At 54.7% G+C, this 24564-nt stretch overlaps 1 protein-coding gene across 1 annotated transcript; it reads left to right on the forward strand.

The window, feature by feature from the left end:
* Positions 1-20414: 20414 nt before the first annotated feature.
* Positions 20415-21034, forward strand: MIND_00401600 (uncharacterized protein; the record flags this gene model as incomplete). Its single annotated transcript, XM_037360841.1, has 4 exons — positions 20415-20495; positions 20558-20620; positions 20677-20924; positions 20974-21034. The coding sequence occupies 4 exons, from the start codon at positions 20415-20417 to the stop codon at positions 21032-21034; spliced, it is 453 nt and encodes a 150-aa protein (XP_037223726.1).
* Between the last annotated feature and the right edge of the window lie 3530 nt (positions 21035-24564).

Raw genomic sequence — 24564 nt, forward strand, 5'->3', positions numbered from 1 at the left:
TCCGTGGTTTTAGAGCGGTCATGCTCAATAGCTGAAGGGAATCTTGAGGCCGTGGACCGTAGTGCGAAAGCTGAGAAGAAGAAGCGCGTGGAAGAAGCGCGTGACCGTCGTGACCGTTACGCGCTTCTTGAGCTTATTTTCAAGAGTCATGGCTCGGGGACTTTTTTTCTTCTACTCGTTTCTCTTTCCTTCTACTTCCACCTGCCTCTCTTTCCTCCCACTCTTTTCTCGTCCGCTCCCATGTCCCTCGAAGTCGCCACCGGTTCCGGCACGTCGTCGTCCAACACTGACGACTATGCCTCCCGGGACGGGCTCATCGTCCTCGGAGTCGTTGATGGAGCCCAGAATTGCTCGAGTGCGTTTCTGCCAGCGATGCAGGCACTTTATGACTCATCACAACTAACAGCCATATCATTCTGCCCAGCCGTCCCCAATCACGGTGAAGATAGCGGTTTATCCTTGGATGGCGGGCATCTATGGCTTGTACGACTTCGACCTCGACCGTTACTCGCCGACCCTGCGCGCATCGGCCTTGGACCTCGACTACTTCGAAATCAATCCGGTTCCTTGCTCCCAATGCCCCAAAATGGTGGACACCCATCCCTCTCTCCCGGACCACTGTTTCACCATCCTTCTGGACTGTCCTCACTCCCCGATGGACCGTATTCGCCCCGAAAATAAAGCAATCCAGCACATCTTCGCCGGTATTCGCTGCCCGTTGCCTGTCTGCCGCGGCACGGTGGTCGTCATCAAGCACCCTCGCTCGCAAAACAGCGGCATCTTGAACGCGGACTTGCCAGTGACGACTATGACGAAGGAGGACCTCCCAGCGGTCCAGGATATTCTCGTGCGGTGAGTTCTGGTGTATTTCGTTGAATTCTCTATCTAAATAGTTTCCCAAGACAATTGTCCGCCATGAGTAGGACAACGAAGGGTCGTCCTTACTTCTTGTCGACCGAGGAGGCTCAGAAGCTTTGGCACGCGTCGCCCAACCCATCCATGATTGGGTCGCTCTCCTGGTCTCAAAATGCTCCTGCGAGCATGTCGACGGCTGCACCCACACGCCCCGCCCCTGCCCTGGCCAGTGCCCAGGCCACCACCAGTGCCGGCACCCGTGCATAGAGCGAACAAAAGTGTTCCCGTCTGGTTTGCTTGTTTGGTTTGCTTGTTTGTCTGCTGCTATTAGTACCGCTTGTTGTGCTTGTCTTGTATCGTCTGTGTGCCCAAGGACTCTCAAAACATCTGTGTAGCGTACCTGTCTTGTATCTGCCTCTGCCCGTAACGTATCTGCCCGTAACTACTTGAATCTAACTGCTTGAATCGCTGCTGCCCCGTAAAAAAAAAAGAATTTTCACTTAACTTCTGAGAATCATTGACGCTGACGTCATCTGATGAAGTCTAATGCCGCTCATCCACCATCGACTAAGTATTAGCCTGTTCGGCCTTCCCTTTGCTTCTCGTTAACCCCCTCATCTGCGCACTCGTGATGAATGGCCAATGTCCCGTCTATCTACTCTGCCAACCGCCGTTCTATCCCGACCCCGGTCGCGCTTATCGAATCGAGGATCCTTTTAGCAATGGCGTGTTGGCTGTGGTGACCAAAGGATGTAAACCTGGCGTTTATACAAGCCCGTACGGTCATTTTGAAATCTACTCGTCATGCCAAGAGCTTACCACCTCTTTAGCGACTCTGCACGCGCTGCGAATGGACATGATGGCTACACCTGGCACCTTTGCTGGACTTGGGCAGAAGCTTTGCAGCTGTGGGCCTCTGTGTGCGCCTATGAGCACGAAGAGCATGCAATAACAGACCCGGCGGTTATGTTTGCTGTTGGGCAAACTCCTCAGCCTCCTCCTGTCAACAGTCCATGGCCATCCCCCAGTGCTTCTCCCACTCGCGAGAAGTCATCTATCCTGTTTTCGCCGAACCCATTTCCGGTTTCTGACGGCGAGCTCGTGGAGCAATTGAAGCGAGTTGCTGCTGCCCAGTCTGCCAACGCGTCTACCAGTAGCGCGAGGCGCCGACTTGAGCGCTGACAATTCGCTGGAAAATACTGACAGCTCTTTCGACTCGAATATCACGGACAGCTCTTTCGACTCTTTGGGATTCGCCAGCTCTGTCGCGTCGTCATCACCAAGAGCCTCACGACCTCTATCTCCCGCTCCAGCCTCCTCGCCAGAACCCTCTGAAACCATTCCCTTGCTCGTTCCACGACATCGTCTCGGCCAGGGCGATCGCAAACCTCGGTTCTGGACTATCGAGCACAAGGGCTTGATGCTCCCATCGTGGTACGTCTGCTATTTCTTTACCTTGCACAGTGGATCTAAGTTAAGTCAATAGGGACCACTTAGCGACTTATGTTCAAGCGCCGCACGAGTGGGGGCGCTATGCGCGTGCGCATGGCTCAGACGACCAGAGGCGCGTTGCTGCATGGGCGTATAGTTTGCCTTTCACTCCTGCAGCCCCTGGTGAATTCGGGCATGTGGCCGACGAAGAACTAAAGCCTGATCGGGTTCCGGACCAAATTATCGAGTTTTTTGCGTAGAAGCGGTGTCCAGATGCAGGGAAAAGATTTGGAGTAGATTTCTTGACTAAATGTGATACAGTTTTTGGTCTAGTACTTGGCAGAACGTGAAGCTAAGCTCTCGTTGCTATTCGGATGACACGAGGGCGTATCGAAGCAGTGGGTGAAGCATAGTTCCGACCAGTCCGGCGCCACATGCTAAAAGCTTTCGCTTGTAAATTCGTCAAGTTTGGATTGGTGAGGGGGGCGATGGGCAAGGACTTACTTGGGCAACTCTGGACAATCCACCAAGGGAGAAAACGAGGACGAGGTACGAGGAGAGGACGATGCATCGTGGCAGAAGCGAAGTAGCGAAGTAGCGAAGTAGCGGATAGATAGGCTCGTAGGGAGGTAGAGGGCCGCTTCCTGTTTCTGGTTTGCGGGTCGAAGTCTTGCTCTCTGTCCACCATACATCCCCCCACCCCGACTTGTTTTGCTCCGCTTCAGAACAATGTCTGGCTTGAAATCTAGCAAAGGCAAGAAAGCACAACGTCCCAGCACAGGCGACCCCGTCAAGAGAGGAAATCAAGGCCACTTCCATGGAAAGCGCGCCGCGAATATCTCGAGGGCTACATTGAAGAATACATGAACCGCAACAAGGGAGGACACAAACATCGCCGTGGCACGGGCAAGTCCATCTGGGACGTCGTCATGCCCGGCTTTTGGAAAATATCGCCTTGGAGGGCGAGTATGGATACCGAGCTGCCCGAGGACCCTGACGAGCTCGCCGCGTTGGCCAGACCACCCGAGAACGACGAAGAGATAGAGCAGAAGCGCAAAATTGTCGAGGATATGGAGAAGGTGCGTCGCTTTCATTGACCTTTCGTTGGCACTGACAAACACATCACATAGCGCATCAAGAGATGGTTTGCGCGCCAGCCCACTGTGAAGAAAGCCAAGAATCCTTGGCAGTCGATGCTGAAGCAGCTGCGAAACGTGGGCCCGACACCTCGAAGACCAAACGACGCCCAATTTTATATGGGTCACGAGGACTTCAAAGGCAAGGTGCAAGATGCGTTTGTCGCCGCAGGCCACGATAAGGCTGAGAAGAAGGACCACCTCCAGCTTCGAGGCAAGGTTGCTGCTCTGTTGTTGGCCGAGGAGAGCAAGGAGGTACAGGAGAAAATCACAGAAGAGGCAGATGAGGCCCATGAGATGGCGTTGGCTCAGCACGACGACGCGAGAGAAGGCTTCGCACCGGATGCCCCGGAGGACATGGCCGAGTAAGTGTCGCTGACGAGTGTAACCGTTTTGCTGACAACGAAGCCAGGGCCAGACGACGGCTGCCGCAGGTGGTGCAGCCTCTTCTCGACTTAATCTCGCAATATACAAATTGCGAAGTCGCTTTGCTTTTCGGCACGGTGGAAGAGTTGAATGGAGGGATGAACGTGCTGGTAGAAAGGTAAAATCAAGCCTTGCGTTGCATTGATTGACGAATTGAAAAGTTTGCAATCTCGGGACGATGACGAAGACGGCAGAGATTTTGCGCAGCTCGAACCGGCTGGTTATGCAGAGTGCATCCGCTGGTTCTCCCGGTTTGTGGCAAAAAAATGTGAGTACCGATCCACTCTCTTTGATGAGAGTATCTTTGAACGCGTTGTTGCTAGATATTGGTCCTCTACCTCCGACTACAACCGCAGCAACTCCAACTGCCGTTGTCACTGCCACAACCCTAGCGGGGCCTGTGGTCGAGCAGCCTGTGATCGAGCAGCCTGTGATCGAGCAGCCCATTGCGTCCACTGCTGCTGTTATCCAGCCTGGTGTTGAAGAACCGGCTATCGAGCGACCTGTGGCCGAGGAAGAGCCCGACATGGAGAAGCCCGATGAGCCCGACCCTTTGCATCGCTTCATCAATCCACCCGGGCCACTCTTGCGCGAATATCTGCTATCGCTTCCAGAGGAGGAACGAGAGATACAAATCGGCTTGAAGTGGTTCAACTCGGCGTATGAAAACGAGAGGGAGGACAATATTTTGCGAAACCAAGCTCTGATGAGACAACTGGGGCTTGGTCCGACATGGGCGGGCGCGGATAAAGGACCAGCAATGAGTAAAGGGAAGCGTAAGCGCCAAGACGAGGCAACAGGCCGAGAATCGAAGAAGAAACGGGGCGATGACTCCTCTGCCGAGTCTGACAGTGAGTCCGACGACGACTCTGGGACTGGAACTCCTATTGCTCGTGCGACGCCCCCGAGAACGCGTTCCAGCGGAAAGCAGAAGCCGACGGGCGATGGGGAATGGGCCGTTTCCGCCGCAAAGCGAGACCATTTAACCCTCTCATTTGATGACGAAGAATGGGTGTCGTTGGTGGAGAAATGGATTGAGTGGGAAAGGGAATGTGGCTTCGTAATTTCAGTGAGCTATTGTCCGCATCAAATATAAGAAGCTGACCTTTTGGTAGACAGACTCGCACCGCGCTGCGAAACGTCCAGAGCAAATCCATGCTTGGATAGGACGCGGACGCCGTCTCGCGTGGAAACCGAGCATTCCAGACCCCGTCGTATTCGGTAGCAAGTGGCGGGCTTGGTGGGTGGATATCTGCCCCGATTGGCGAGGCGAGAAACTGGTGCAGGCAGCAAACCAGTCTGAATGGTCGTCCCTGGATGTCCCCGGCAAGAACGGCATGCTGAGCGTCTTGAAGTGTTTAGCGTGGTGGGCTGAGCGGGAGCATGAGCTGGAGCAGCCTGTATCGCGTGTCTGGAGGGAAAGTATCGCGGATGTGTCGTGGGTGTTGACTGAGATGACCAGGTCAGTGCTACGCGATGAGTTTGGGTGTGGTCTCACCATATATTGGACAGATGGAAGCATACGCAGCGCTCATCGCCTCCCGCCAACGATGAGCCCAATACAGCAGAGCACCCTGCCGCAAACGCTGTGGCAGAGCCGGAGATCAACCAAACTGCTGTGACGAAGGCGCCGCCAACTGCGAAAGGGCGAAAACGGAGGTAGAGTAGTGTAGTCGTTGTCGGAATATATTGTTGTTGTCGTGAGAGAAGGAAGTGTTTAGATAAGCTTCCAGTCCGACGCCGTGTTCGAGCCGTGATTGATGTCAGGGACCCTGCCGAGAACCATCATTCTTGATGGTCTTAGGCACCGGAGGCATCAAAATTGATCCCGGAGACCACCTGGCCACCTGCCGGGGGAGAGCCGAGGTGTTGTGCAAAACATTCTTGGGCAACAGCCCAAGTGTTTTGCATAGAGGGAGGTGAACCAGCTGCGAAGAACGCTTAGAGCGAGAGGAAAGACTGGTTCACGAATTGGAGGCCGAGCTCGGCATTTTGGAACGGTGGAAGTCTGAGCAGGCAGAGTATCAAGAGGCGGAGAAAGAGGCTCTTCATTTGGAGTTTACACGTGCACTTGGCCGGTTGGAACTACTGTTGGTGCAGCGACTTTTGGAGCTTTCGAAAATGAACCAATCCGGTCTCGGTATGCATCATATTATCACTAATTGCTATTTTAACTCGTACCCAGGATATCACTTTGCGCACGCATCTAGCAAGATCTATCCAAACTCGATCTCAGACAATCAAGCGAGCAGTCGAGACCTATAACGCGATCGCTGTTTTGCAGACCCCACCACGATCTCCCATCTCCTGGGACGATGTTGCAGCCCAAACATTCCTGTCCGAATTCGACCTCCTTCGAGATAGTACTGGCGACATACAGAACAAACGCTGGGCAAGACCAGTCTATCGAGAAATCATGCATCAATACTTCAAGATCTTACGCGCGCGTGAAGAGATTGAACGCCTGAACGTGGAGATTCGCCGGGTATTAACATGGATGAGGGACGATCTGGCGTTTTTGCAGCAGAGGGAGGCGGAGTTGCGGAATCCTGCCGGCAAGTCAGCAGAGAAGGCGGAGCAAGACTTCATCATGGCTGCTCATGTTGCTGAGTATGCCTCGAGGCGCCATCGATTCGATGACACACACCGTCAACGCTTCCAGTCCTTGGTTGCCTTAGAAGGCTTTACTGGGTCTCTTGTTTTGGGTGATGCTGTTACTCCATGTGCGGTGTCAAGCGAGGATACTATGGTGGTTGACGCGGAGAGCATGCCGACAGTTTCCGATCAAGACATAGAGATGGGCCGGTTCGATGAAGAGGGAGAGGATTCAGATGATGAGGGTGATGATGCCCAAGATGCGGAACTATCCCAACTGATCTATAGTCTTGCTGGACTGGGGATTGACGAAGATGAACGAGATGAACTGGACTATTAGTAGTATCTCCTTTTTTGTTAGAATATGAGCTTTTTTCTTTTCTCTCCAGGTTTATTTAGGACTGATGGGACTGATGGGGCTGATGGTTGAGGTTATGTTTATAACTTACACCTGTGCCGAGTACAACAGTGTCTCAGATATATTGTTGAGATCACTGATGGGATCAACATGCATTGATTTGGTTCAGAAGAGGATAAAACCTGATATCTACTGAAATTTCTTGAGCTGAGTCTTATTTCCTTATATAGCAATATGGCTGATCGCATCAAATAAGTTGATATGCCACCAGATATGCACTTAACACTCAAAACAGGTCTCAAGCTGCAGAATTATTGCAGATTTTTCCCCCCAAATATCACAGCATAGGCTCTTAAGACACTTCCTTTCATGCAAGAGAGGTCACCCAGATGGGTCGACACTTCTAATATGTGAGGGTATATGGGATTAACAGGTGGGTAAGCCGTAGAGGTAGCCGGCTTGACACCAATTAAATGCTAGAGTTTTGCGCAACCTTGCCGCGGAAGTACAGGAGGTCGCCGGAGACGGACCACTCGTCCGAACGTGATGAGCGGGGGCCCCGAACTTGAGCTCGGACCTTCAAGAGTTGCCGGGCCGCAAGCGCGACGGGCTCCTCTAGGTCAGGCTCACCGGATAGTGCTTCCTTGATGTTGCGGACAAGTTCGGACCCAGGCCCAGAGACAGTGACGGCCTCAAGCGCGCGAACGTGGAAAAGCTCGGGGCGCAAGAGGGTGACGTCCGAGTTGTCTTCGGAGATGCCATGGTCAGGCCGGCGGGAGAGAGCATCTGGGTGGCCCATCTGGCGACCTGGGACGTGGTGCAGCATGAAGTCAAACCTAGAAAGGTACAACGACCATCGGGCTTGCCGACGGTTAAGGTGCTGCGCCTTTTGGAAATACTCCAAATTCTTATGGTCAGTCCAAATCTCGACCGGATGCGCGGCGCCCTCGAGGAAATGCCGATACTCCTCGACATCCTTTGTGCCCATGTGATAGGCGGAAGTCTCCAGTTTGGAGAGAGCATGATCTTGCTCGTTCTCCTCGACGAACCGGAGTCGAAACTTCGGAAACGAACGAGCCCCAGGACGGAAACGGAAACGGGGCTTTGCTTCCGTGGCGCTCCGCCCATTGCTGAGCGGGTCCTTCTGCCATAAACGACATGGCATAGCGGACGGTCTTTTCCTCACTCGCCTCTCCGTTGACCACAAAGGCCTCAGGGGCAAGGCGGGCGTAGGTGCGGACCGCATAGAGGAACGCGGCCGCGTTTCCGATCGCCGTTGAAGGTGAACGGAGGGTTTGGTCGTAAGACCAATTTTGAGGCGAGGTTGATGTCGCCAAAGAGGGCCTCGGAATCGCCCTGAACCGGAGTCGGAGTCGGAATCGACGTCTCCGGGGTGGTGTTGTTTGGGGTCCGCCAGCAGTATTAGCGGCGGCAGCGGCAGTGGAAGCCTGGGTGGTGAGAAGAGTAAGGGCCTCAGTTAGGCGGTCGATTTTCACCTCGAGTGCATCCAGCCGAGTGTCAGCGTCAGGAGTAGCTCCGGAAGGCATGACAGGTGCGGGGACGACAGGAGTGACAGAGGAGGAGGGACAAGTGGTAGGGGCGGTGACGAGGGCGGAACGGACTCGTATTCCGAGCCTGAGTCAGCGCCGAACCTAGCAATCTTGTCCGGTTGATCCCGTAGAGAGTTTCTTCTGCTGTAAGGGCAACCCCGGAGGCCTGAGATCAAGGTCCTAGCAGGGGAGGATCCAAAGAGTGAATAACAGTAAGCAAATACAAAGGAAGCTGACCTAGCAGGGGAGGATCCAAAGAGAAGAAACTCTAAGGGTCCGCCCTGCTAGGTAGCTGAACTATATACTGCGCTCTTGACGCGCCAAGGTTGATCATTGCTCCGTGCAGTATGCCTGCGCCATGTCGCAGGCCAGGTCCCAGGGGGATCGCCAGGCGGGGGCGGTGATGCGATTGATGGCGGTGATGCGATCACCGGAGTCGGAATCGGGTCGATTCCGGGCCGAAAGGAAGGTTCCCCTGACAATGTTACAGTATGCTGCAGCATGGAGTGCTGTTCCATATTCACCACCAACGAAGTTTATATTAGCACCTTTGTTAACAAGCAGCTTTACAATATCCAGCAATCCTGTAATGCTTGCAGCTTGGAGTGCTGTTCCATATTGGCCACCAACCAAGTTAATATCAGCACCTCTGTTTAGCAGCAGCTCTACAATGTCTGAATATGACGTGTATACTGCAGCTTGGAGTGCTGTTCCATATTGGCCACTAACCAAGTTAATATCAGCACCTTTATTTAGTAGCAGCTCTACAATATCTTCATATCCCTCAGCAGCTGCAGCTTGGAGTGCTGTTCCATACTCACCAGCCCCTGAGTTAATATCAACACCCTTAGATAAGAGCAGCTTTACAATCTCTGTTGATCCTTGAGCAGCTGCAGCTTGGAGTGGTGTTCCATATTCACCACCAACCAAGTTTATATTAGCACCTTTGTTAACAAGCAGCTCTACAATATCTGTTGATCCCTTAGCAGCTGCAGCTTGGAGTGCTGTTCCATATTTGCCACCAACCAAGTTAACATTAGCACCTTCATCTAGTAGCAGCTTTACAATCTCTGTTAATTCCTTAGCAGCTGCAGCTTGGAGCGCTGTTCCATATGCACCACCAACCAAGTTAACATCAGCACACTTGCTTAGAAGAAGCACAACAATCTCTGTCCATGTCCGGTATACTGCAGCTTGGAGTGCTGTTCCATATGCACCACCGACCAAGTTAATATCAGTACTCTTGTTTAGAAGCAGCTCAACAATTTCTATTGATCCCTGAGCAGCTGCAGCTTGAAGTGCAGTTCCACATGCACCACTAACCAAGTTAACATTAGCACCCTTGTTTAGAAGCAGCTCAACAATCTCTGTTGATCCTTGAGCAGCTGCAGCTTGAAGCGCTGTTCCATATATACCACCAACCAAGTTAATATCAGCACCCTTGTTTAGAAGCAGCTTTACAATCTTTGTTAATCCCTTAGCAGCTGCAACTTGGAGCGCTGTTCCATGTGCACCACCAACCAAGTTAATATCAGCACCCTCTGTTAGAAGAAGCTCAACAATCTCTGTTGATCCCTTAGCAGCTGCAGCTTGGAGTGCTGTTCCATATGCACTGCCAACCAAGTTCATATCAACATGCTTGTTTAAAAGCAGCTCTAATACTTCTGTTCCTGCCCAGGCACTATGAACCTCAAGTGGATCCTGATCACTAATACCTGATATCCCATTTACAGCAGCACCTTTATTCAAAAAGAAGCAAACAGTTTCTACTGAGCCACCATATACTGCTGCCTGGAGTCCTGTTGCTAGGTATGCAGCTGTCCCATCAGAACTATCTACTTTACTCAGTAGATGCTCAATAGTTGCCTTAAATTTATTCTCAGATGTTTCATATATGCCAGCTTTAGAATTCTTGTCCAGACTGAGCTGCTTAACTTCTAAGGCCCTACCACAAGATGCAGCCCAAATTACTGCTCTCTCTTCACCACTAGCACCATGTTCCGAAAGTAGTAAGATAATTGCACAAGCTGTTATTATTTCCTGATCATTTCTCTGACCATGAAATGTTACCATGCGATAGAGCAATTTAACAGCTTGCTGCAAGAGTGTTCCGCCATATGGATTTTTAATATTGATACTAGCCTGATAATTAAGTAGTATATTCACAACATCTTTCTGTTGCTTCATTACTGCAGACTGAAGTGGCGTTCCACGAAGACGACACATAACGTCAACATCAGCACCCTGATCTAAAAGGAATACCATGAGACTGATATGAGTCTCATCAATTGCAGCATGAAGTGCACTACCGATAGGGGTAGAGTATACATTTATATTTGCCCCTGAAGATAGTAATAGCTGGACCATATCTGCTAAACCACACCTGCTGGCTATAATGAGCAGCTCATCTCTCAACACTTCAGTTTTCAGTTTTTCTGCTGATATGTATTGTAGATCACCTCCAACTGCAATCCATAAGGGAGTGATTTCATAGTGCATTGCCCACTTCCATGGTTGAATTCTTCTCCATGATTCTGGTATTTTCTTCAGGTTCTGCATACTGTGTGAGAACCGAGAATAAAGATTATACTCTAGTGCTCCTCTTGCATGCTGCAAGAAGTATTGAGAATAGTCTATCAGTGGTAAATACTTATATTCCAAGTCAGGTTTCCATAGATGAGCTAGGTCTATATAAGAAAGCAGCTTTGATGCAATCATTTCTTCAATCACTGCAGAACTATTCCTCCATATCTTATCTAAGAAGTCTTGGGCAGTAAAATGAACTAGATGGACAAGATGTGTCTTTTCATCCTCAATTACAAGACCACAACAAGCTTTCAGGATGATTTCTCTGGGAATCTGTGTATCTAGTGGAGGCAAGGGGGTGTCTGCCTCTTCAAAGACTAGAAATAGCGCTGTCTGCAACTCCTGCATAGTCAATGGTCGTTTTACATGGCTCACCCATTGCAAGACAGGAAGTGCTGTCAGGGGAACCCCTGATGCCGTCACTTGATCCCATCAAGCGCTGCGTCTCCGCTCGCGTCTCCGCTCGTGTCTCCGCACCCTAACGCTCTCCCTCCCTCCACTGCCTGCACCACATCCCACATCCAGTGATCCCGAGTCTTCGACTTCCCTGGCCACTCCCCTCCGGAAGTCCATCCGGAATCACCATCATGGATCACTAATGCCATCGGAGACCTCTCCGGATGTGGATGCACCACTTCCCTCCGAGACCTTGAGCTTATGGCCTTCTAGCCTCTCTGGGCTGTTACTTATCAAGGTCTCCCTACCATCTCTATCCGCTGGACCTCTTGGGTGTCCCCAACCTATGTCAGCATTCGGGCTTACGTTCGGATGGCTGAGCTTTGCCATGGCTCCGCTCTCTACTCCGCCACCACAGCCCCCGTCATCGGGTCTTCCCCTGGGTAAGGCCTACTGCCGTTAAGGCTCGTGCCTACTGCAGCGCCCCAGGCTGCACGCCCTCACACCTCCACCTCTCTGGAGACGTCCGGGGACGTCTCCGAGTGACCCCCTGTCGCTACCCTCCAGTGGTCATGGCTGGCCGCCATTCCCATTGGTCCTCTTCGACACTCCCCGGCCCTTGGGCTAGACCAGACTCCTTCCTTTTCCGCTCCACGCCTTCCCTCTCCGTTTCCGGCCGTCACGTCACAGTCACACACCCGAAGTCGATTCCGATTCCGATTCCGGTTGTCACGTCACGGTCACAAGCGGAGACGCCCAGAGGCAGCCTGGACCTCCCGAAGCCCTTCTTGGGCCTTCTAGGGATGCCTGGGCCCCTCCCTTGGCATCACGGTCCCAAACCTGCCTCTCCGGAGCTTCGAGGGCTACTCGACACTCACCTAGGGTCCATTAGCGACACCTGACTTCTCCAACCCGTCATCCGTCGCCACGCAGTCACTCTATCATTACTCCGGTCACTAGTATATAGTAGTGCACCTGGGCAGAGGGCTCCTTGGCTTGTTCTCTAAGGATTCCCCCTCTGCTCAGGTGAGTCTGTAGCGTCCCTTCCTGTTGTAGTAGTTCACTAAGGATTCCCCCTCTGCTCAGGACTCTGATTTCGAGCCTCGCGAGGTTGCCCTTACAAGTGCAATTTCTCTATCTTTGTTCTTCAACTGGATTCTCTCCATTATGACTTGATAGCTTGCTATGAGGCTGATTGGCAATTTACCTAGCATCTTCCTCAACATGCTGACTGATATTGCATCATTAAGAAGGGTAAGCTGCAATTGAGCTAACAGAAACCTATAATATAAGTGAGACCAAATGCACAACTTCATCAGGTTAAAGCTAAACTGAAGGCTTACATTCCATCTGACATAGAGGTAATGTTTTGTACTATTTCGTTTTGCACCAATTGTCAGGGGAACCTCCCTTTCGGCCCCTCGGAGACGCCTCCGATTCCGGTCCGACTCCGGTTCCGCCTCCGGTCCGGCCCTCCATCTCGCCCGCACAATCACCGATCCGTCAACGCCCTCCCGACGGTCGCCCTGGGACCTCGCCTGCGACGCCGCCCAAGCCTTCTGTGCCCGACAGCGGCAGCTACGGACAAGCAGTATATAGTCAGCTACCTAGCAGGCGGACCCTTAGAGTTTCTTCTCTTTGGATCCTCCCCTGCTAGGTCAGCTTCATTTGTATTCGCTTACCAATGTTCACGCCTTTGGATCCTCCCCTGCTAGGACCTTGATCTCAGGCCTCCGGGGTTGCCCTTACAGCAGAAGAAACTCTCTACGGGATCAACCGGACAAGATTGCCAGGTTCGGCGCTGACTCAGGCCCTGGAGTACGAGTCCGTTCCGCCCTCGTCACCGCCCCTGCCACTTGTCCCCTCCTCCTCTACTCCTGTGGTCCCCGCACCCGTCATGCCGTCCGGAGTCACTCCTACCGCAGACGCCCGGCTGGACTCACTCGAGGCGAAAATCGATAGCCTAACTGAGGCCCTTGCTTTACTCACCAACCAGGCTTCCGCTGCCGCTGCCGCCGCTAATAATGCTGGCGGACCCCAAACACCATCGCCGGAGACGTCGATTCCGACTCCGACTCCGATCCAGGGCGACTCCGAAGCCCTTTTGGCGACATCAACCTCGCCTCAAAATTGGTCTTGCGACCAAACCCCCCGTTCACCTTCAACGGCGACCGGAAACGCGGGCCGCGTTCCTCTACGGTCCGCACCTACGCCCGCCTTGCCCCTGAGGCCTTTGTGGTCAACGGAGAGGCGAGCGAGGAAAAGGCTGTCCGCTATGCCATGTCGTTTATGGCAGAAGGACCCGCTCAGCAATGGGCGGAGCGCCACGGAAGCAAAGCCCCGTTTCCGTTTCCGTCCTGGGGCTCGTTCGTTTCGAGTTTCGACTCCGGTTCGTCGAGGAGAACGAGCAAGATCATGCTCTCTCCAAACTGGAGACTTCCGCCTATCACATGGGCACAAAGGATGTCTACCAGTACACCGACGACTTCGAGGACCTGATGGACCTCGCCGGATTCGAAGACGCGTTGGTCAAGGTGACCAAGTTCCGCCACGGACTTGACCCCCTGATCAACAACGGAATCACGTCCTCGAACGACCCCCCGGACCTCCGGGACTACCTTAGCTGGCGCACCCGGGCCTTCCGTCAATACGAGGCCCTGGTCCGGGCCAAGCTGATCAAGTCAGCCGCCCCCAAGACGCCTGGCGGTTTGATTCGGACTCCGTTTCCGGTCAACCGCATCCCGGCTCCGGCCCCTCTCCGCCCGGTGGCTCCGGTCGTGCCACCCGCGGCCCGCGCCCCCGCTCCGGTGCCTCCAGCTCCCGTCCCCATGGAGTTGGATCGCACTAGGGCTCGGGGTGCCCCTCGTCGCGCCTGCTTCAGGTGCGGCGACCCAAACCATCTCGCCCGGGATTGCCCCCTCCCCGCCGATGTCCGCTCGATGGACATCCTCGACGAGGTGATCCAACAACTCGGTGACGAGATGTTAGCGGAGTTGATCGCCCGCTACACGGACACAGCTGCCCTGCCGGAGACGGCAGCGGAGTCGATGGCCGGAGAGGATTTTGTCCCCCGCGACGAGTGACTGGTGTGCCCTCGTTCGCGTCTATAAATCGTTTTGCCTCTTTGTATGATGAATGCAGTTCCTTGCCCTACAATGAGCCCGAAACGAAAGACACACCCTCTCCTGCCCCCGCCACGACTCCGTCTCCGACTCCGCCCGCGACTCCGGTCATCGTCCTCCGCCGCCTCACTGCCTGGGAAAAGAAACTGCCCAAGCAGTACACCGTTGCCGCTGCCCCTGGGGTGAACTCCCTCCACCTCCCGTTGGAGCTAGAGTCCACTACCAGCGCACTCAAGCTCTCGCTTTCCGGTCTGGTTGACTGTGGTGCCACCTCTGATTTCATCGACACAAACTATGTCACTAGGAATGGCATTCCAGTCCGCACTCTGGCGCAACCGATTCCGGTCTTCAACGTCGATGGCACTCCGAATGATGCTGGCTCCATCAACCAGATCGCGGACTTGGTCTTACGCTACAAAGGCCATTCCGAGCGTGTTCAACTTGCCGTCACCCATCTTGGTAAACAAGACCTCATCCTGGGGTACTCCTGGCTGCGGAAGCATAACCCAGAGATCGATTGGGAAACCAAGGAGGTCAAGATGACGCGGTGCCCTCGCGGCTGCTCCACTTGCCGCGAGGAAGAACGTGTTGAACGGACTGAGCTGCGGCGACTCCGGTTACTCCAGAAACGGCTCCGCTCCGGCCCGTTCCCCTCGATCTGCGCCATGGACCTCTCTGGGCCTGACGACGGAGACAATTCCGTCTCCGGTGATGACTCCAGCCTGCCTGATCTGATGCTGGACTCCGATGACGAGGATGACGATGGCCAGCTCGAAGATGGTGACTGCATCTTCTACACGTCTTTCCGTCCCGCAGAAGAGATACGCGCTGGCAGTACTGTCTCGCAGCGCCTGGCCGAAGCCTTTGCCAGGAACTCCGCCCCTCCGCCCTCTGACATCCCGGACTGGGCTAAGGAGTTCCAGGACGTCTTCAACAAGGAGTCCTTCGACACACTACCGGAGCGGAGGACCTGGGACCACGCCATCGAACTCGTCCCCGACGCTAAGCCCACCAACTGCAAGGTGTACCCCATCTCGCCCCTTGAGCAACGCGAGCTCGACGCGTTCATCGAGGAAGGGCTATCCACGGGACGGATTCGCCCCTCCAAGTCTCCGATGGCGTCTCCGGTCTTCTTCGTCAAGAAGGACGGACGGGACTCCGCTTCGTCCAGGACTACCGTGCTCTCAACGCGATGACTGTCAAAAACCGGTACCCCCTTCCGCTGATCAACGACCTCATCAACCGGCTCAAAGGCGCTCGTTACTTCACCAAACTCGACGTCCGTTGGGGCTTCAACAACGTCCGGATCAAGGAAGGTGACGAGTGGAAAGCGGCTTCCGGACTAACCGAGGCCTGTTCGAGCCCTTGGTGATGTATTTCGGCCTGACAAACTCTCCCCATGACGTTCCAAACGATGATGAATGACATTTTTCAGGACCTCATCCTCTCCGGAGACGTCATGATCTACCTTGACGACATCTTGATCGCCCATTCCGACCTCCGGAAACACCGGCAGATTGTCCAGGAGGTCTTACAGCGACTCCGGGAGCACAAGTTGTACCTTCGAGCGGAGAAGTGCGACTTTGAAAAATCGTCAATCGAGTACCTCGGAGTCATCATCTCCCACAACCACGTCGAAATGGACCCCGTCAAGGTCGCAGGCGTCTCCGCTTGGCCGACTCCGGAAAACAAGAAGGACATTCAGCAATTCCTTGGGTTCGCTAATTTCTACCGCAGGTTCATTCGGGACTTCTCGACCCTCGCGCGCCCTCTCTTCGTGCTCACCAAGAAGGACCAGCAGTGGACTTGGGGCGACGCGGAGGCCTCCGCGTTCCAAGCGATCAAGGACGCGGTCACCTCGGAACCGGTCTTGGCGATTCCGGACGACGCACGGCCTTTCCGACTCGAGGCGGACAGCTCTGATTATGCGACGGGGCGGTTCTTTCACAATCCGCCCCGGACGGGAAGTGGCACCCTGTAGCATTCTATTCCAAAAGCTTAAATGATGTCCAGCGCAACTACGAAATCCACGACAAGGAGATGCTCGCGATCATCCGCGCACTCGAGGAGTATAGACACTTCCTCGGGGGCGCGCACCCTGTCGAGATTTGGACTGACCATAAGAATTTGGAGTACTTCAGGAAGACGCAGCACCTCAACCGGAGACAGGCCCGGTGGTCTCTGTACCTCTCTAGGTTCGACTTCACGCTGCACCACAAGCCTGGCCGCGATATGGGTCGGCCTGACGCCCTCTCCCGGAGACCCGACCACGGAGTCGATTCCGACAACTCCGATGTCGTCCTTCTGCGGCCTGAACTCTTCCACGTCCGCGCACTCGGGGGGCGTTTCCGTTTCGGTCCCGGCTCTGAACTCCTCCGCGACATCCGTGATGCCCTCTCCGGTGAGCCTGACCTGGAGGAGCCCGTCGCACTAGCGGCCCGGCAACTTCTTAAGGTTCAAGGTCAAGCTCGAGGCCCCCGCTCCTCACGTTCTGACGAGTGGGCCGTCTCCGGCGGTCTTCTCCATTTCCGAGGAAAGATCGTCGTACCAAAGGACAAGGACCTCCGGAGACGCATCATCGAGCTCTGCCATGACACCCGAGTGGCCGGACACGCAGGTCGTTTCAAGACCCTGGAGTTGGTCTCCCGGAACTACTGGTGGCCTCAGATGTCTCGCCATATCGGCCGGTATGTCACGACCTGTGACTTGTGCTGTCGCACCAAGGCACTCCGGAGACTGCCCCACGGAGAGCTGCACCCCACGGAAACGCCCCCGGAACGCTGGCATACCGTCTCCGTCGACTTCATCGTAGAGCTTCCCGAAGCCCATGGGTACGACGCGATCATGGTCGTCGTTGACACCCTCGGAAAGCGCGCCCACTTCTCGGAGTGTCATACGACGGTCGATGCAGTAGGGGCAGCCCGCCTCTACTACCGGAATGTCTGGCGGCACCATGGGACTCCGGAGAAGTACGTCTCCGACCGCGGCTCGCAGTTCATCGCGGACTTCACCCGAGAACTTTGGCGTCTAATCGGCATCAAGCCCGCCACGTCCACGGCATACCACCCGCAGACAGACGGTCAGACAGAGCGCGTCAACCAGGAGCTGGAGCAGTACTTGCGGATCTTCACCAACTACCAGCAGGACGACTGGGATGAGCTGATTCCGGCCGCGGAGTTCGCCTACAACAACCATGTTCACTCCTCCACGCAGCAGGTCCCCTTCATGACGGACACGGGACGGCTCCCCGCATGGGCTTCGAACCCGGAGTCCGTTCCGCCATGGAGTCAGTGAACGAGTTCCGCGACCGGATCGCCACTGGTGTTGCTGAAGCCAAGGCCGCGCTCACTAAGGCCAAAGAGGAGTACAAGCGCTACTACGACCGGAGACGGACTCCGTCTCCGGAGTTTAAGGTTGGCGACCGTGTTTGGCTGGATGCCTCTGACATCAGGACGACTCGCCCCTCGGAAAAGTTCTCCCATCGCCGCCTTGGACCGTTCAAGATAGTCGCGGAGATCAGCAAAGGTGCCTACAAGCTCGACCTCCCTCCGCGCTACTCGAAGCTCCACCCGGTCTTCCCCGTCGTCAAGCTCGAGCTCGCTCAGGACGACCCCTTCGACGGACGCCCCGGCTACGACCAGCCCCCTCCGGGACCTCGAGGACGGAGTCCCGGAGTGGGAAGTAGAGGAAATCCTGGACGCAAGGGTGAGGTATAAACGGCTGAACTACTTCGTCAGATGGAAAGGCTACGACGCATCGCACGACCAATGGGTCCGCTTCGACCGCGTCTTCGCCCGGAGAAAATTGCGGAGTTCTATCGTAAGTACCCTGGCAAGCCACGACACATCGCCTCCGCGACCTTCGACTCGATTCCGTTCCGGTCTATGCGTCGGGACGCCGCATTCAAAGGGGGGGGTGATGTCAGGGGAACCTCCCTTTCGGCCTCTCGGAGACGCCTCCGATTCCGGTCCGACTCCGGTTCCGCCTCCGGTCCGGCCCTCCATCTCGCCCGCACAATCACCGATCCGTCAACGCCCTCCCGACGGTCGCCCTGGGACCTCGCCTGCGACGCCGCCCAAGCCTTCTGTGCCCGACAGCGGCAGCTACGGACAAGCAGTATATAGTCAGCTACCTAGCAGGCGGACCCTTAGAGTTTCTTCTCTTTGGATCCTCCCCTGCTAGGTCAGCTTCATTTGTATTCGCTTACCAATGTTCACGCCTTTGGATCCTCCCCTGCTAGGACCTTGATCTCAGGCCTCCGGGGTTGCCCTTACACCAATCTATTTCCATTGATAAGCTGCTGTAGATCATCATTGTCAGCTATCTTGACTTGAATATATGTCTCAATGTCCTTTGCTTGTGCAGCAATTTCAACTTCCAGTGCAGACCATTCCTTTAGAGGCATAATACTTGGACGGGTAGTGATTATCATGCTGACATGTTTGCCAATAGCACGTAGCTTCCGAACAAGAGACAGCTGTATATGTCCTGGATACTCATCCAGAGCATCCACCACAATAAAAATTCGGGAGAATTTTGCTGCTGATGTCTTTAGGAGTTGCTCAATATCCTTAAGGGGAATATATTGAATGTTTTTCTTGGTATGAAGGTCATTAAAGAGACTTGTAGCCTCTGTGATATCCTGGTCCAAAGATAACTGTGCCCATATGGCCCCTAATATATTTGCATCCTGTTGTGTTTCCGCTTCCTTGTAATTGATATAAGCCCATGCAATGCCTCTAGTTTTGGCACTGTGTGTGGTTTGCAGATAATCCACAACCTTGGAGCTGAGGAGATATTGAGCATAGATGAAAGTTGATTACAATCACTCTTACACCAGCACAGTTTTTCCAGCCCCAGCTAATATTTAATATTAGCATCTAGGTTTAAGTATTAACAAATCTGCTTACGAATGCCAGAGCACCATACTGTAGTATTTCAATCAATTAATCATGTCACGGTCACATTGAGATTTTTGGCCGAAATTTTTCTGCCTGTCACAGGTCACAGCAGTTATGTTTGGTCCCAAACCATCCCAAAATGTTAATTTCCAAATTTTTCCACGCCTCCGGTGCGCCGAACTTCCATATAAGGCAGGAGGTCACACCAAATTTTGCCCTTGGCTGAATTGCACATTTCTGCCACATGTGTCACAGGTCACAGGGCTGCAGAATTGATTGAAATACTACAGTAATAGTTTCCCAGGTATTGCCTCCCATTCTTTGAATTTGGGATGTTCCAACAACCAATCTCCTGTTTTCTCCACCCGAAGTGCATTAATTTCAGTCTGGCGGGAGAAAAAATTTACAGGAGCAACCCATGCTCTGACTTTCTTCTTGATATCTGATCCTATAGGTCAGAAAAAAAAAAGCATGAAATTGGACTTGCTGTCTGTATCTTCTTTGGTGTATACACTGTATATGTTCAGCCAAAGAAACTGATATATAAAGGAGCACAAACTGAATATTGGCATGCCCAATGTTGTTAAATTTGGGCCCCTCACCGGGCCCACCTGGACCCCCAGCTCCACCTGCTGCGGGGCCACCTCCTCCACCAGTGCCACCAGTCACTGGGATATATATGAGCCTGAAATTTTCCTCTGCATTAGGAGGACTTGCCAACTGCATTCATGTAGACTGTAGGAGACTGAGATTTATAAGGTGGGGTGGGGAAAATGAGAGAGTGCTGGTCCATCGTGGTCAAGAGTCAAGAGTGGCACGACTGGACCTCGTGCATGCGGCATTCATACACCGTGTTCATCAGTCCATCGCACGAAGCTGGCGTATTTATAGTACCATTTTCCCTCGGGGCATATGTCCAATCGGCCGGCTCGCAATCGTTGACAGAACGAATGACAGACGGCTGGACAAACTCTGGCAACGTGGACCGGCATATATTGGCCATATAAGTACTTTGCGCTCTTGGCTGCCCGTCAGTTTGGTCTTGCTATCAGTGCCGCATGTGGAACCCGCCCAAAGCCAACGACCTCTTCAGGCCCCCGGCGCGGAAGACCGCTGCACCCGTAGCTCGACCCGTCTCGGTGCGCCAGCCACCCTGTCGTTTCTGGAGAGTGCGCTGTTGACGGTGACCGTGAATAACCAGCAGCCCCCTCGCTTCGGATTCCACCGGCGCCTCTGGCGCGGCCCAGAGGGCCCCAACTTCTCAGTGAGCCACTCCTCCCTTGGTGCCGCTGCGCCCGTGTCTGACCACCGCCTCCGCAGCTCAAAGGGTCCGTGGCGCCCGGCCACATCGACGCGCAGCTCATCGGCGAACTCGCGGAGGGGAAGAACAACAAAGTGCTGGCTTCGATCAACGGCGCCATTGGCCCGGGAGCAGCGCCTATTGAGGTGCACTGGGAGCGGGGCTCGCTGCGGGCGCGGATCGTTGTGTGGGACCTGGACGGGCACATTATGGTGACGCATTCAGGCCCGCGGATCGGGACGGCGACGAGGCGGGCGATGGAGATTCCGTGAGTATTATTTTGGCTGGCAGGGTGGCGGTTGATTGGGTATGTGCAGGGAAAAGTATCGAGCGAAGGCGGAAGAGAGCAAGGGTGAGAAAGGGAAGGCGAAACTGTGAACGTGAGGCTGCGGATGGGGGGTCTAAGCCGAGTAGAAGTTGTGCGCTGGTATTCATACTAGTATGTCAGTCTGGACGTCGTTGTGCGATTGCGGCCGATGCTTGTGGAAATTGCTGGCTCCGGTGAAAAAAAAAAAGATAGACGCCGAGCTGTCATCCGTCCATCACTCCATTTCGATCGATCAGGATGGGCCCAGAACGTGGTCTGCCATCAACAGACGCCCGACGCCACACTTCCCGCTTTTGTCTCCCACCACCACCCAACCCGCGCGTCGCGGCCCTCGCCCGCGCATACGACGCGTCACACGCGGTAATCGCAGTGCTACCACGACCGCTGGCGGCCCACGAGGAGAGACAAGCTGCTTATAACGGTGTGTGGCGCACTTCTTTTGTCTGCTTCGCTTATTGTCCTGCCAGCCCCCATCCTTCCTCCTCTTTCTTTCACTGCAACACCCACTACCTTGTCGATGCTCGGCAAATACGTGCGCCTAACACCGCCCGCGCCGTCGGGCTCGCCCATCGTCGCGGCGCTCGACCCCCAGCCGCAGTTCGCGCAATTTGACCCCAAGACACTCTTCCTCGCTGAGGGCGGGACCCCGGTTTTGCTTGGCCGCGCGTCAAAGGCGGTCGCCAATGGGCGCCTGAACGACGCGGATAACGGCTTTTTGAAGGTGCCTACGGGGAGGACGGCGCTGGGGAAGAGACATGCGGCGCTTTGTCTGCGGAATGGCACGGTATGTGGCTTGTGATATTCTCCAATCTTCCTTGTCTTTCGGCGTCGCGCTTCCCTTCTCTTCACTTTGCCGTCCTCGTTCGTTGAAAACCCTTCTTTTTGGGGGATCTTCTCTGACATTCATTTGTTCTTGACCTCTAATCACTCACTACCGTCCCTCTTCCTTCCCAACTTCTCGCCGCATTCCTCCCCGCCTCAAATTCATGCTTATTCATCCTCAGCTGTACATCGCAATGCTCGAGCGCGACGGCCTCGTCTCGCCCACCGAAAGCAGTCCACCCCGCGAAGTCTCTCCCAAGTCAGAATTCATTGCCCTCCGCTCCGGCGCCCGTGTCGTGCGTCCTCTCACTCTTCTTATGATTGTCTTTCTTACTCATTGATAGCGTCTCGGTGTCGCTGGCGCCGCGTCCCCGGGAGTTACCCTTCTGGTCGATATCCTCGTCGAAATTGCCGATGTCGATGTGTGGCGGATACCCGCCTGCGCGCTCAAGCAGCCACAAGAGCGCGCGGTTCCTACGCCAGCTGCCCGGCGAGGACAGCGACGAGGACATGGCGATGGACGTGTGCTAGACCGGGTCCGTAATCTGAAGAGCGAATTTGTTGTATCATTTGTCCGTGCTTTGCTTGTTTTCGTGTTTTGTTTGTGGGCTCATAGTTTGTACATGTACCTACGCTAGAGTGCGGCCGTTCGCCGCGTTAATTAGAGATGAAATATAGTACGCCTTTCCTCCTCTTGCTCCTATGCCGTCTTCAAGTCGCGTTTGATAGATGCTATCCAGCTAATACTCTTCGGATGCGCTCCTCGTGGAGCACCCTCCCAAGTGCCTGGAAGTGCTCTATAGGTCTTTCGTGATGCTCTCCAGGGCCGAGAAGGCAATCGACGCACCGTCCATCTGCGTGCTGTCCAGTGCGTTCATGCAGAGCACATGCATCCGTCTTCGCCCCGAGCCGCGATCCGGGACGAGGCGGGTGAAAACATCAGCACAATACGCTGCGGCGAGCTCAGCGTCGGACGAGGCGCCGTGCGGGTACTCAGGGAAGCACGTGGTTAGTGGGGTGTGCTGCAGCTTTGCGCGAAACAGGTCGAGTTTGTTGAGAATGAGTATCTGTTGGGAGGTCAGATCGCTGCATGACCACAGAGCGGAATTGGACAAGAGTGGGGAACACAGCCTGTGGCGCGCTTGCCAGCTCAGAGAAGTCGCGCATGGCGAACCGCATTCGATTCTGTCAGGGCCACCATAGTACTCGCGTCAATCATCAGGCGGGTACAAAATCGACGACCACACACCATCTTGCCCTCCGTTTCCAACTCCGCGCATTCGTCATAGGCCCCCATGTCCACGACATAAACCAGCGCCTCGGCCCCGGAAAACTGGTGCAGCCACTTGCGGCACGTGTCCTGGCGCTGCCGGACCTTGACGAGCGTCGTGTGCACCGTCGGCCCGGGGAGCCGCACCGTCAGCGGCACCTCTACAAGTGGGCTGGACGTGCGCACAGTGCGCTTTGACGCGCGGGAGGGGTGGGATGCACCGCTGCCGGCGGTACCGGGCCGGCTGCCATTGCCATTGCGAGGGGCGGCGGGCGTGGTGCGGGCGGTGTATGCGTGGGCCTGGCGGATGAAGGTAGACTGTGGAGTGGGTGAAGCACGGTACAAGATTCATACCGCCCTGCTTGCCTTGCCTGCTTTGGGCTGCCCGAGGACGAGCACGACACGGCGGTCGGCGAAAAGGAACTTGTCGCGTGCGATGGTGGCATCGATCTCGGCGTTTCCTGCGTGTCATCTCGTCGATGTTGTAGCGGCAGTCGACGGCACGCACGAATTCTAGCTTCCTTGTTAGATTCGTCGCCGCCCGAAAAAAGCGGACACAAAGACCCAGCCATTTTGAGGTCAAGTTGGGACTGGGGGCTCGTATCAAGGCTTGAGCTGGTATATATCCGGTCGCGTGGGGACCCACATCTTGCCCACATCCCGCCTCGTGCCCACGCATGTGCGCCGCTAGCGGCCACGCACCCGCAAAAGGCAGCCTAAGCCGCTTTCGGCTCCACAACGAAATTACGAGGGGACCTTGCTGTTGCTGATTCACCCGACCGTTCTCCTAACTCGGTTGGGAGGCTCAGCTTGTATATCCCGGCTGTCGTCCACGGTCCCCCTGATACTTTCTCGCAGATGTGGCCGACTACTAACATTTCTCGGCTGCTCCCGCGTCGTTGTTTTGTCCAGCCAGGCACAGATCTAACGCATCGGTGTCTGTTGACCTGTTTCTAGTGACTCTTGTTTTCCACTGGCACACCTGGCCGAGGATCCCGGAGGGTCGATCGGTGCACGCGACGGTCTGTGGCTGCCACGCGCCGGTCGCGAGCTGCGGTATACCAGATGCGGGTGAACGTTCGTCGCGTCTATGAACGATCACGACCAACTGGGACTGTGCAAACGCACCCTGGCACGCTCGATCAGGCGTCGACCAAGCGAGGTCTCGAGCTTGTCCAAAACAATCCAGTCAAGTTTGGTATGGACTCTGATTCCTTTTTGTCCCTCTAGTTAAATTCCTCTCGATATAGTCCATGTCAGCACAGCGACACGACATTAATATCGACGAGTCCAGGAAGGCGGTAACCGGCTGCCTCGGTCTGCTGTGATCATTGCAGTATCATCATACCTACTCCGGTGTCAGTGAGCCTGATTATCACTGGCATCTGCGCTAAGTACTCGCTGAGACGCCGCAGGGTACGGTATTCGGCTCCGTCACGACTCACCGCCCGTGCCCGTGGACGAAGGCGGCCACTAACACCTTTGCTC

The sequence above is a fragment of the Mycena indigotica genome (assembly GCF_014461135.1).
Source record: "Mycena indigotica strain 171206Taipei chromosome Unknown Mind.scaff0003, whole genome shotgun sequence".
Lineage (NCBI taxonomy): Eukaryota > Fungi > Basidiomycota > Agaricomycetes > Agaricales > Mycenaceae > Mycena > Mycena indigotica.